Source organism: Geospiza fortis, unplaced genomic scaffold (genome assembly GCF_000277835.1).
Source record: "Geospiza fortis unplaced genomic scaffold, GeoFor_1.0 scaffold118, whole genome shotgun sequence".
In the NCBI taxonomy this organism is placed as follows: domain Eukaryota; kingdom Metazoa; phylum Chordata; class Aves; order Passeriformes; family Thraupidae; genus Geospiza; species Geospiza fortis.
In genome coordinates this window covers 1749396-1760795 of record NW_005054380.1, presented here as the reverse complement: position 1 = coordinate 1760795, position 11400 = coordinate 1749396, and the positions used below count along the sequence as shown (strand labels likewise).

Sequence of the window (11400 nt, the reverse complement as noted above, 5' to 3'; positions counted from 1 at the left end):
GGGGGGGAGCCTTTCCCAGAAGGTCCTGTTAAAGTGCGTGTAGATCTCCCAGTCCAGCCTGTTCCAGGCCTTCAGCTTCTCCACGACGGAGTCCGGGAGCGGGGACTTGGTGCTGCTGTCCCTGCTGTTGAGCGGGAAGGAGACGACGCTGTCCAGGTCCCAGCACATCATCTCCTTCAGCAGCACCATGGACTCGTCGAAGTACTCGGAGATGAGCAGGAAGTCGAAGGACGCCTCGATGGCCTTCAGCATGAGCTGCACCCGCTCAGGGGACACGTCCCCGTCGGGGTTGAAGCCGAAGTCGAAGGTCATGAGGTTCCTGGCGTAGTGGCGGTCGCCGCTGGTGGGGTTGTAGTAGCGCCAGGGCTGGCTGAGGAACTCCTCCAGGCTGCGGACGCGCGAGAAGGCCGAGGCGCCCTTGTAGTACACGAAGGAGGACTCCATCAGCTGCACCGGGTTCCTCAGGATGGAGAAGTAGACGGCGGAGCTGGGCACCACTTTCTGTACCTGAGGAGGAGGAAAAGGAGGGTTTGAAGGTGGGGCAGGGAGAAGGGACCCACTTGCCCACAGTGCTGGTGAGCAGAGGTGGCTGCTGGGGATGGATGTGAGGGGTGCTGGGGAGGATTTCAGGGTGCAGCTCATCCAAGGAGCTGTGGGGATGTCGGGGATAGAATATAAGAAAATAAAGATAGTGTAGAAAGTAATCTTACCCCTAAGGAGTTGCAGCTGGGCCAATTATCAAAGATTAGGAACAGGCCTGACTTTAACAGGCCACAGCTGTAACCAGTGAGAAGAAGAGTGCTATAAAAGAGTGGGGTGGCTGGGTGAGAAGGGAATTGAAGTCGGTTGGCTGCTTTGTGAAGAAGAAAGAGGAGCAGCCCATGAGAAACACCAAGAAGGTGTGAAACTTTTGAGATAAGGTGATAACGGTATGGAACCCCTGCAATAAGATGACAACATGGAGAGCTCCAGAAGAGTCACACGGGAGAGCAGTGAGCAAAGCTCTCCACAGTGGGCTGTCACAGCTGTGTGGCCGGGCTGGGATGGAGATACTGCCCATGTCCACCTGCCCTCAGGTGGCACCCAGAGGGGTGGATGCTGGGCACGGCTGACCTCAGCTGATGCACTTTGGTTGTTCTCCTCTTGCAGCTGGTCCCCTCTGGGCCTGTCCAGGGAGCAGGACATGTCCCAGGGCCCACCAGACAAGAAAGGGATGAGAGTTGCTGGCTGCTACAAATGCTGTCTCCCACTTTGCCATGGCTCACAGCACAGGCCTTCATCAGACCTGCTCACAGAATCTCTCAGGAGGTGCCAGCAACATACCAGGTACCCGTGGGCAATCCTGACTCTCTTTAGCTCATCCCTGCAGAGTTTATGTGCTCGACAGGTGCCCCTCCTTGTGCCCCCTGAGCCCCTCTCCCCGTTCCCTGCCCGTGCCCCCAGGGGTGGCAGCTTTGCCCGTACCTCTGGCTGCAGGAAGCGCATGTGGTGGCAGAGGATGTTGAAGCGCCGGGGGCTCAGAGGAGAGAAGCCCTGCACGAACTTGGCCAGGAAGTGGTGGGGGTAGAAGAGCTGGAAGCCCCCGCCCTGGGGGAAGGCGAAGGTGAGGTTGTGCATCTCCCCAAAGCGGAACAGGATGTTCATGACCGTGCTGCTGGCGCTCTTGTGGACCTTCAGGAAAACAATGTCAGTCTTGGGCTTGCATGTCTTCCCTTGAGAGGTGACTCCTCTGGCCTGCTGGCCTTCTCCAGATGTTACCTCCTGGATCTTAAAGGCTTCTGTCCAGCCTGGGAGAAATCCTGTCTCCAGGTGTGTTTGGTAAGAATCCTCTGCCTGCAGAGGTTGAGGTGAGTTTGGGATGGGCTGTGAAAATGAGGTGCCCCACTCAGGGTGAAGAGAACTCACAGCTTGAGGCTGAGTCTGGCTCTGTACCTCCACCTGCACCATTCCAGGTGGGGACATTCCCCTCTGCTCCTCTGTGCTCAGCCTGTTTGCAAAGATGATGAACTTGCTGGTGACAGCTTCTGCCAAATCTGCGGCGACCCTCCTGGGAGGGCTTGGAGAAGGACTTTCCCTGGCTGCATTTTCCAGGCCAGGAAGCTGGGGTTTCAGCTCTGTGGGTGACAGATGGGCTCTCACCTTCTCGCTGCTATCCTCAGGCTGCTGCATCCAGCTCTCCTCCTGGCTGCTGCCCGGAGGGGTCTCCTGTCTGAGGTACAGATGCATCCTGAAAACATCCTCGGTCGAGGCAGGGGCTGGCTCAGTTTCCCTCTGCCCCTGAGGGGAGTCATCCTCCCACAGCAGGTCAGGGCTGTGCAGGGCAGAGCTGAGCTCGTGGCCCGTGGTCTGCTGCAGGCCCCGCTCCAGCTCACACTGGCAGCTCCTGTGGTGGGGAGGACACAATGCTCAGCTGCAGGAGGTGGGAGAACAGTGCAGAGGCAACTCCTCTGCAGCCCAATGAACCCCCTGACTTCCCAAAGACACCCCAAAACACATTGCCTCCTTTTTGTGGGGTGGGTGGCATTGCTGATGGGCTTCACTGCTGCTCTGAGGGGTGGGGGATGCAAGAACTTGGGCTTGATCATCTTGTAGGTCCTCTACAACCTTTATGATTCTATGAAGAGGAGAAGGACAGGTCAGCAGTGATGTGGCAGTGTCTCTGTCTCACTGGAGCATGACAGGATGGTGGAAGGGGCAGAGCAAGGGGAGGCAAGGAGGGAGAAGAGCTGGAGAAGCTGGAGGAACGATTGCAGATAACCCCAGACTGGGAGGGCTGGGCTCAAGGGCTGTAGGGTTTTGTGGTGAGCCTGGACAAAGCCCAGAGCAGCCTTGTCTGACCCCAGGGTGGGCTCAGCACTGGCCAGGGCACAGGGGTGAGCTGTGGGACCCCCAGAGGGCCCTCTCTCACCTGGATTTTCCTCCCTGTCTAAGGAAGACCCTGCTGGCTGGTTTTCTGGAGGGCAGTTGTGAGCCCACCTCAGTGGCCAGCAAAAGGCTGGAGAAGGAGGTGCAGGTGTACAATTGTGCTCAGGACCTACCCAAGAGGCTGCAGCTTCTCCACAACCTGAAGTGTGACCAGGAGGAGGACGAGGAGGCTGAAGGAGATCCAGAGCCGACCTGGCTGGCACCTGTAGATTGCACTCAGCTTCCTGCAAGGAAACAGACATTTGAGCCCATTTGTGGGGAGGAAAAGCCAAGACCAGGCGGGAGAGGCGCCTTGAGGCTTTTTTATTTTTATCTTTAAGGTAGGTCACATTTTCAGGGGCGGAAGTGATGCAGAGGCAGCGATAACTGGGGAACCTCCGAGGCTGTGCCCCAGCAGCGCAGCCTCATGGAAATTTCCAGATGGGCCACAGGCATTGTGCTGAAAAGCAAACAGTGATAACCACGCAGTCCCTTGGCTGCTCAGGGACGCCCTCCTGGAGCAGCCTGAGCTCCCCCCAGGCAGCAGGAACAGGGCATTGCCTGTGTGCTCCCTGCTCTGCCTGCCCAAGAAGGATCAGGATCTTGTCTTTATCAACATGGACAATAAAACTCTTTTTTCCCTGCTCTCCCCACTCTCTGCTTTGGACTGCCATCTGCACAGGCTCCAGCTGTGGCTGCAGATGTGATGCCACCATGAGGGCCCCAACAGTGCCTGGATTTTGGTCTGGTTTAGCCATGTCTACAACAGCAGCGTTATTTCTTCAGGCTATCAGAATTGTGCTGTCAGGCTTTGGGTTGTGTATGGTGACATTAAAGCCATGGAAATGCTGCCACAGGACTCCTTCTGTTTGTAGGGCTTGCTGCAAACCCTGCTGGAGCTTGATTGTGGCTTTGATCTTCAGTGGAACAGTCAAGGGGCTGAATTTCCTGGAAAAAAGGATTTATTTGTATTTTTCTTTTCACAGAAAGGTTGTCCAGTTCCAGCAGATGTGACACTTGGAATCATGGGTTAGTGGTGGCCTTGGCAGCGTTGGGGGAAAGATTGGACTCGACGATCTTAGAGGCTTTTGCAACCTGAATGATGCTATTTTTCTGCTGGGTTTTCCCCAGGGAGCTCATTGTGGCATAACAGGAGATGATTTGTCTTGAGGATCTGGTTAAACCCTCTGGGATTGGGCTCTGCTGAGGGGGAAGTCCAGCCAGTCAGCCCCAGGTGGCTGCTCTCCCCTCTCAGGGAGGGAGAGTCACAGGCAGCAAGGATCTAAATGGGAGGAATTAATGACAGCAGAAATCTGGGCAGAGCCTGCTTGGAAGCCACATTTCAGCCAACCTGGGTTTGTTGGCATTTCTGCCTTCCTGCAGTGGTCAGCTTTGGACCAGGACAGTGGGACTGGCACTGCACAGAGCTGCTTGTCCCAGAGCTTCCTCCCCTCCATGGTGCTTTACCTCCTGCTCTGAGCAGTGCTGTGACACTGGGAGCAGGGCTCTCTTGGTGAGGCAGCAGTGACACAAACGTGGGCTGTCTGAAGGGGTCATGTACGTCCCATGGGTACAGGTCAGGGATTTAGGTTTGCTACTGAGAAACTGGCTTTGTTTCAGGAAAATCATCAGCTGTCAGGATTAAGTAGCATTAATAAGTAGCAACCACTCCTTGCAGTGGTTGGACACGCATGGACACAGTTCTGCCCTGCTCCCAAGAATGTCCCTTCACTGAGTTGAAACTCCCAGCTCCTCCCAGGAGGATTTTGGTGTCTGCAGTACTCAGGACTGGACAGGCTGGGAGGTTTTAGGCCGTGGCAGTGCTGCTGAGGATTCAGAAGGTGTCATCACTGCACGGGATTTCTGCCCATCACAGCATCCTCAATCCCCATGGCAACCTGGAGGTATCCATGCTCTTTGCCACTCCAGGAGCAGGCTGCCAAGCTCAGATGAGACAGGAGGTGGCAAATGCACGTGTGGGTCACTGCCTGGCCATGCCAGTAGCACAAGAGTCCCTTGTGAGGTCAGAGATAAGCACATGTGACAAATGGCAGAGCGGAAAAATGCCAAATGCTTAAACAGAGCTTAAAATGCCAAGAGGTGTTAAAGAGGGAGGGTTGAAGCAGAGACCTGAGGCTGCCCCAGAGCTGGTGTGAGGAAAGATTTGTTGAAATAACTCCATGTGGAAGATCAGAGAGACCACAGAGGGAGAAGGCAATGAGGGAGGAGATGCTCCAGAACAAAGTGGTGGTTGGAGACTTGATCCAGCTCTCCCATCACTCCAGGCAAGGCTGGTCATAATTTTGTCTGGCTGACCATGGTAAGACAAGCAGCAATGAGGGAATGAAGAGCTGCACCACTGTGATATTTAGTGATACACGTAAACTCTCAGGGGGACCTGCAGGAGCACCCAGTAATGAAGGCAGAGTGATGGAACACTTCCCCCCAGGCAGGGCTGGGGGCAGCACCCTCTGCTACTCCCTTATCTGTATCTGGTGCAGGTATAACCCTGGGCTTGCTTCCACACAGGTCCTAAACTTTCAGTCTGAGAGAATCTGTGAAAGATCCTTTGGCTCTTTTGTGGTGGCTGGTGTGTTGGTGGAACACCCAGCTGAGGACACACAACACGTGTTGGGCTGACGTGTGTTGGGATGGCCAGGCTGGCCCAAAGCCACAGCCTTTCCTTCCTCCTCTGGGCTGGCTCTGTGGGATACATGGACATCAAGCAGGGTGTGCTGAGAAAGTGGCAGTGCTCAAATTGCCAAGAAGTTGCATTGAGGGCAGCAAAACACCCATTAAATGGCACATGGTGCACGGGCAGCCCTTTTCTTGGAAGCTGGAGCAGGTTGGCAAGAGGTACCTGAACAACAAACCTTCAAAAGGCTCAGCTGCCCTCTGTGCTGTACAGCCTGCTCTATTTACACTCTGGGATGGGATCAGGGATGTGCAGCTTGGGGCAGAGTTAAACACCTGAGACCAGAGCACCAGGAAAGTGTCCAGGCTGCACTTGGAGCCTTGCAGGGCAGATTGGGCTGCAAGAGCCCAACTCCTGCAGAGTCTTTGGAGATGCCTCCATCTGTGGGCAGGCTACAGCTGAAGAGCCCCCTCAGACCAGAGCCTGGGTGCTGTCACCTCCAGAAGTGACAAGCAGGGTGCAGAGCTGGATGTAGCACCCCAAAGATGCCTTTGGCTGCGAGGGCTCAGTGGAAGAGCCAGAGCAGCTGGATCTCCCTATGCTGGCTCCAGGAATTGAATCCAAACCTGAACTGATGGTCACATCTTTGCAAGGGATGGTGCTCCAGCTGCCTGAGTGCCAGCCCCAGCAGGACAGAGGGTGCCACTTGTTCTCAGCAGGGCTGAAGATTTCCCCTCTGTTATTCCCCCCCCCTGCTCCAAGCAGATGTTCCCTCCAACCCTGTCCCTTTCCCTGTCTAACCCAGAGACAAAAGCCCCAGCCAGGATGGGTCTGTGGCTGGAAGTTCAGGGTCCTCAAGGTCCCAGCCAGCTGTGGGTGCTGCAGGAGGTGCTGAGACTGAACTCACCAGGCAGGTGAGTGGCAGAAAAAGATTTTTACAGTTTTGCTGTGCCCAGATATTCTCCTGGCAGTGAGCAGAGTTGCACAAGGAATTAACGTACAGAGTATGTACACCAGCCACAGCCTGCTACCTATGACCACTCACTGGAGCTAGTTTTTTTGCAGTAAATGAGAAACTGGGCAAAATGATCAGCAGGATGCTCAGGATGCACAGCAAGGGCACAATGGCACTGCCTGCATCAGTGCCCACCCTACACTTGACAGCTGGGTTGGGAATAACCCCGAGTCCTCTCACCCTGCAGCTCTCCCCCAGCCAAAGGGCTCTGCTGCAGAGTCAAGCCTTGCCCTTCCCTATCCCTCCTGTCCAAACCAGAGCCTGTGGAAGGGGGCACCTCACCCTAGGGGCTGCCATGTGAAAAACTTGCCCAGAGACACATTTCTGCTCCACATCTACTCCTCTGGTGATCCCTCACCTGGGATGCTGCAGGAGGGACCAGCATCCCAGTGCCCTGCCAAGGTCTGTGCCATTCTCCTTCCTTTGTGGCAACAGCCTGACAAAAGATGCTGTCTTCCAGCTGCCCTTGGAGCATCACCAGAAGGGGAGATCCCCATCACCCCAGCCTGCCCTGCAGTGATGAGGAGCAGAAACATCTCCCTGCCCATTCCCATCACCACTTCAACTGTTTCCCAACACAGAGGGATCTGCAAGGACATCAGGACATCACCTCCAGGTAGGACAGAAAGAGAATTTTACTTAGGGAAATAGTTTTTGACTTAAATAGATACGTAAAAATATTCCACTTACGTGATCAAATACCTCTTGAATTTCAGCATGGTGAGCTGGAGCCGTGGCTGGGAGCGGGTGGTTATCACCCGCCAGGGAGACTGGAGAGCAAACACCTGGAGCCTGGCTTGTGTGCTGTGGCCAGAGGCTCCTCCCCAGGGGGGGCACTGGGACACAGATCCTGTCAGACCTTCCCACCCGTGCCCTGTGCCTGCCCCAGGGAGTGCCCAGCCTCTGGGAGGGTGAGTGGCACCTTCACCCCTGCCACGTCACACAGAGCGCTGGGCACACTATGCCAGTGTCCCTGCCTCACTCCTTGGTTTCACCCATGGCTGCTGGTGTTCCACTCTGACCCTCTCCTTTCCTTTCTCATGTCCTGATTTTGCCTCTTGACAAAGCTGAGGGCAGAGCTGGTTGTGACTGCTGAGCTCTTGGCAATCCTAATGTCTCCAGGTCGGTGCTGCTGAGGCTCTGTGGTGGCTGGGTCACCCCTGCATGGCAGGGACCTTGTCCTCCTCTCCAGTGCACCATGGCTCCATCCATGCTGGGCTAGGGGTGTGGCTGTCCCCAGCTCCCTCCTTTGCTGGCTTGGGGGGCACAGGGGCCAGCCTGAAGATGGCACATGAAAGACATCAATGTGTGAAGTGGTGTCTGGAGAGGTGAATGGGATGAGGGAAAAAGCAAAGTTGTCAGCACAGTGCTGGGACTGTGCTGTGCCAGGATGACCAGCTGGCTTCCAGGACCTCTGGGAAAGTGGTCACTGGCTCTGCTTCTTGCTGGCTGATGGGCAATGTGAGACAGCTCAAAGGAGGACAGGGAGGCTGCCCTCCACCATGGAGGTCCTTTGGCCACATCCTTCCCCTTCCAGGCTCATCCCAGCATCCTGCACAGCATCAGCCATGCCCTTGTGTGACTGGGCCCAGGCAGTTTGGCAGGGGCTGTGTGCTTCTCCTGTTTGGGCACAGACTCCCACAGTGGTGTGGAGGTGGAGAGGGTGGCTGGGACGTGGGACACGAGTGGCTCCAGCTGCGTCACACGCTGTCTGCAGAGCAGGTGCCCCATGTGCCTGCTGGCCCTGGAGGAGATAACCCTGGCCATGTGTGCTTTCCCTTGACCTGTGCCCATGGGGCTCAGGAAGTGCATAAAGGGTGGATAAGTCACTTCCAGCCTGGAGCCTGGCTCTCTGGAGGGACAGAAGGGCTCCCTCCTTCCCTGTTGCCAGCAGGGAGGCAGCTGTTCCCCTCACTCACCCTGGCACAGGCAGGCACTGCCTCTCCCTGTCCACCTCATCAAAACCACAAGTTTCCTGTGGGGCTCTCCTGTTCTCCACCCATCCTGGGCTCCAGCTCTGTGCCAGGGCTGCCAGCTTCCCTGGGAGTCTGGGGCTGCCTGAGAGCCATGCAAGAGCCTGCAGGGATCAGATCCTCTCTGGTGCAGGGGCTGAGGGTCAGGGCTTCTCCCCTCTGCCTCCCTCCGCCCAGCCCTGCTCTGTGCACTCCAAGCTGGATAAGCCTGCTTGGCGTGGATGGCTGAGGGCTCTGTGAACATCCCCCATGCAGGATCTCCAGGGAACATCCTATTGCTGCAGGGCTTGGGAGCGTCCAGAGAGGCATGAAGGTGTCCAGACAGGCTTGGTCTTGCTCCTCTTTGGTTGTTTCCTCTTGCTTGATGGCCACTGGTGGGATTTACCACTGCTCAGCTCACTTGTTTCCTTAAGGACAAACCTGTTAGTCCATGGTGGCCTCATGGAGGTCCAGTTTCCACATGTAATCCTGCTCAAGATATCCTCTATTCCTGTCTCCAGCCTCTTCTAGGGAGCAATTGGAGGCACCTGTGGAGGAAAAACTCAAAAAGCAAAGCTGTCTGTTCCTGCAGGAATGTTCTGATGGGAATCACAGCGTGTGCTCTCCTCTGCCTGTGTGCTTCCTGTGCCAGAGGCTGCATCCCAGGCACCTCTGCAGCTCTCTGGGGATCCTTCTGCTACCTCACACCTGCATCCTACAGAGGCTGTGCTGGACTGGCCTGGGCAGCACCAGTGTCCAAGGGCCTCGGTGGGGGTGTCATTCCTCCTCACCTCATTCCTTCTTCTGCTGGATGTGGAACACTCCAGCATGGGAAGAACCCAGCAGAGAGCTGTGTATGGGTTTTTGTTTGGGCTTGCTGAGGGCAGATTCTGTTTGCCATCAACAGCACTGAGCCCTCCTGAGCCCTGAGGTGTGAACAGCCACCTGCAGGTGGGCAGCACAACGGGGCTTCTGGCAAGGGTGACAGCCAGCAAGGACCTTCCAGGCAGGAGCAGGGGAGCTTGGTTCTCCTCAGAGAGCTTCCTTGTTCTCCTGAGAGAGCTTGGTTGGCAGGAAAGTGCTGCAGATGTGAGGAGCAGGAGAAAAGCCACTGTTGGTCCTGGGGACAATTCCTCAGCTAAGGAGGAGTCCCACATCCTCGTGTGTGTTGGCAAAGGGAGGCAGGTGAGCCTGGAGGGTGCAGGCAGCCAGGGAGGAGTCTTTGTTAGCAGCAGAGTCTGGGACCCTGGGCAAGAAGAAACTGCTGTAGGGCTTTGCCAACTGGAGCAATATCTGGGAATTTCCTCTGTCTGGGATGGCCTGCAGAGGTTTCCTTAGTGGGAGGTGGAGTGTGATGGAACTCCTGCTGGAGATGGCTCCTTGCTTTGAACATCTGCAAATTAAACAATAATCTCAGGAAGGAGTCCGTGCTGCTTAAGTGAACCCATTAGCTGGAGCAGGTAAACTGGAGAGGTCCAGAAAAGTCATATCCAGGGTTAAAATTATTCTGGGAAGGTCCTGGAGTCAATGTGCTACTCATGAGCTCATGTCAGAGGGGCCTGGAAGACCTCTTGGCAGTGCTGTGATGGTGGGGCAGACTCCAAAGAAGCCTGGCTGGTACAAGGGGTGAGGAGCCATCCCACAGGGCAGTACCAGGGTGGCACTGGCTGCATCCACAGTGGCAGCCCAGGTGCCTGAGCCCAGAGTCTCCTGGCTCCACACTTGTCCCTTTGCCTCCTGCAGGTAGCCACAGTCTGAGGACCTGGCAGGAGGTTGTTGCCACTGGGATAAGACAGGGAATTAATGCCTGATGTGGGACTGGGTTCCATTGCTCCCTGCAGACGACCACAAGGACCCTGCTCACATTGCTTGTGTTTTCCCCCTGTATTTCTTTACTTTTACTTTTTGTATTTATGTTGTGTTTGCATGTGCACTTTGCTTAAACAAGGATTTATCTCCATCGTTTTCTACCAGCCTGTGCTCGCTTTGTCATTTGTACCCTGGCAGCCTGGAGCTTGCTGGATCATAAAGGGGGCTGAAAAGACAAGAGGACTGTGTGTGCCATCCCAGCAGGAGTCAGCTAGCAGCCCCAGATGCAGGGACAGACTGGGGAAGCTGAGTTCTGGGACACTCCAGTTTCCTGGGTGCCACAAAACTCCCAATGGAGAGAAACTTGAGAAAGGTCCCCCCGCTGCCAGCAAACCATTTTTCTGTTTGCTTTTCAGACCAGTTTCCAGACAGACCTGTTCCTGGACTGCCCCATGATAATTTCTGGATGACTCTCTCAGGGGTATCCAGCACTCTGCTTTATCAGCAAGGTGCAGTTTGTTCTCCCAGTTGTTCTCCAATCTATCAGCCCCTGGGCCTCCCCTTCCGCCGCCGGGCACCGCGCTCCAGCAGCACCCACCTGAATTGATCTTTAGTTAATTTTACACCCAGCAGAGAGAGCAAGGCATGCCCATTTCCCATTAACTCCAACAGCTCTCCTGGACACTGAAGGGAGCCTGGCCTGCAGTGGCCATGCCCATGGATACCAGCTCTCTGAAAGGATGCTCAGGGAGAAAATGCATCCAGCTGGGAGTTTGGGAGCAAAGCGTGGTGGGAGCTGAGTGCAGGAGCAGTGCTGTGGCTGTGTGGGACATCACTGTCCTGGGGACCTTGTCCCAGAGACAAGGCAGAGCCCGTGCCAGCACTGGGCAGAGCTCCTCTTGGCTGGGAAGGCTGAGGAGCATCTGGGTAAGTGTGGCTTTAGGCAAGGAGTGCGTTGTTGCTCTGGCTGTGTGGTTTTGGCTGGAGCTGGGACTTTGGCCCTAATCGTACTTTTATTTGTTCTTTAATCTCAGTCACCTTATCAGAAGCCTTTGAACAACCAAACACATCTCTGCTCCGCTGGA

General features: G+C 55.6%; 1 protein-coding gene across 1 annotated transcript in view; it reads right to left on the bottom strand.

The window, feature by feature from the left end:
- The window catches only part of LOC102042979 (galactose-3-O-sulfotransferase 2-like), a 4255-nt gene extending 593 nt beyond the window's left edge, over nucleotides 1–3662 (bottom strand). The window contains exons 1-5 of the mRNA XM_005425098.1: nucleotides 3559–3662; nucleotides 3039–3149; nucleotides 2140–2383; nucleotides 1465–1833; nucleotides 11–507 (exon numbers count right to left, since the gene is read on the bottom strand). Coding sequence (XP_005425155.1) covers nucleotides 11–507; nucleotides 1465–1833; nucleotides 2140–2383; nucleotides 3039–3149; nucleotides 3559–3662 — 1325 coding nt within the window. The remainder of the gene's footprint in view (nucleotides 1–10; nucleotides 508–1464; nucleotides 1834–2139; nucleotides 2384–3038; nucleotides 3150–3558) is intronic.
- Nucleotides 3663–11400: the final 7738 nt, after the last annotated feature.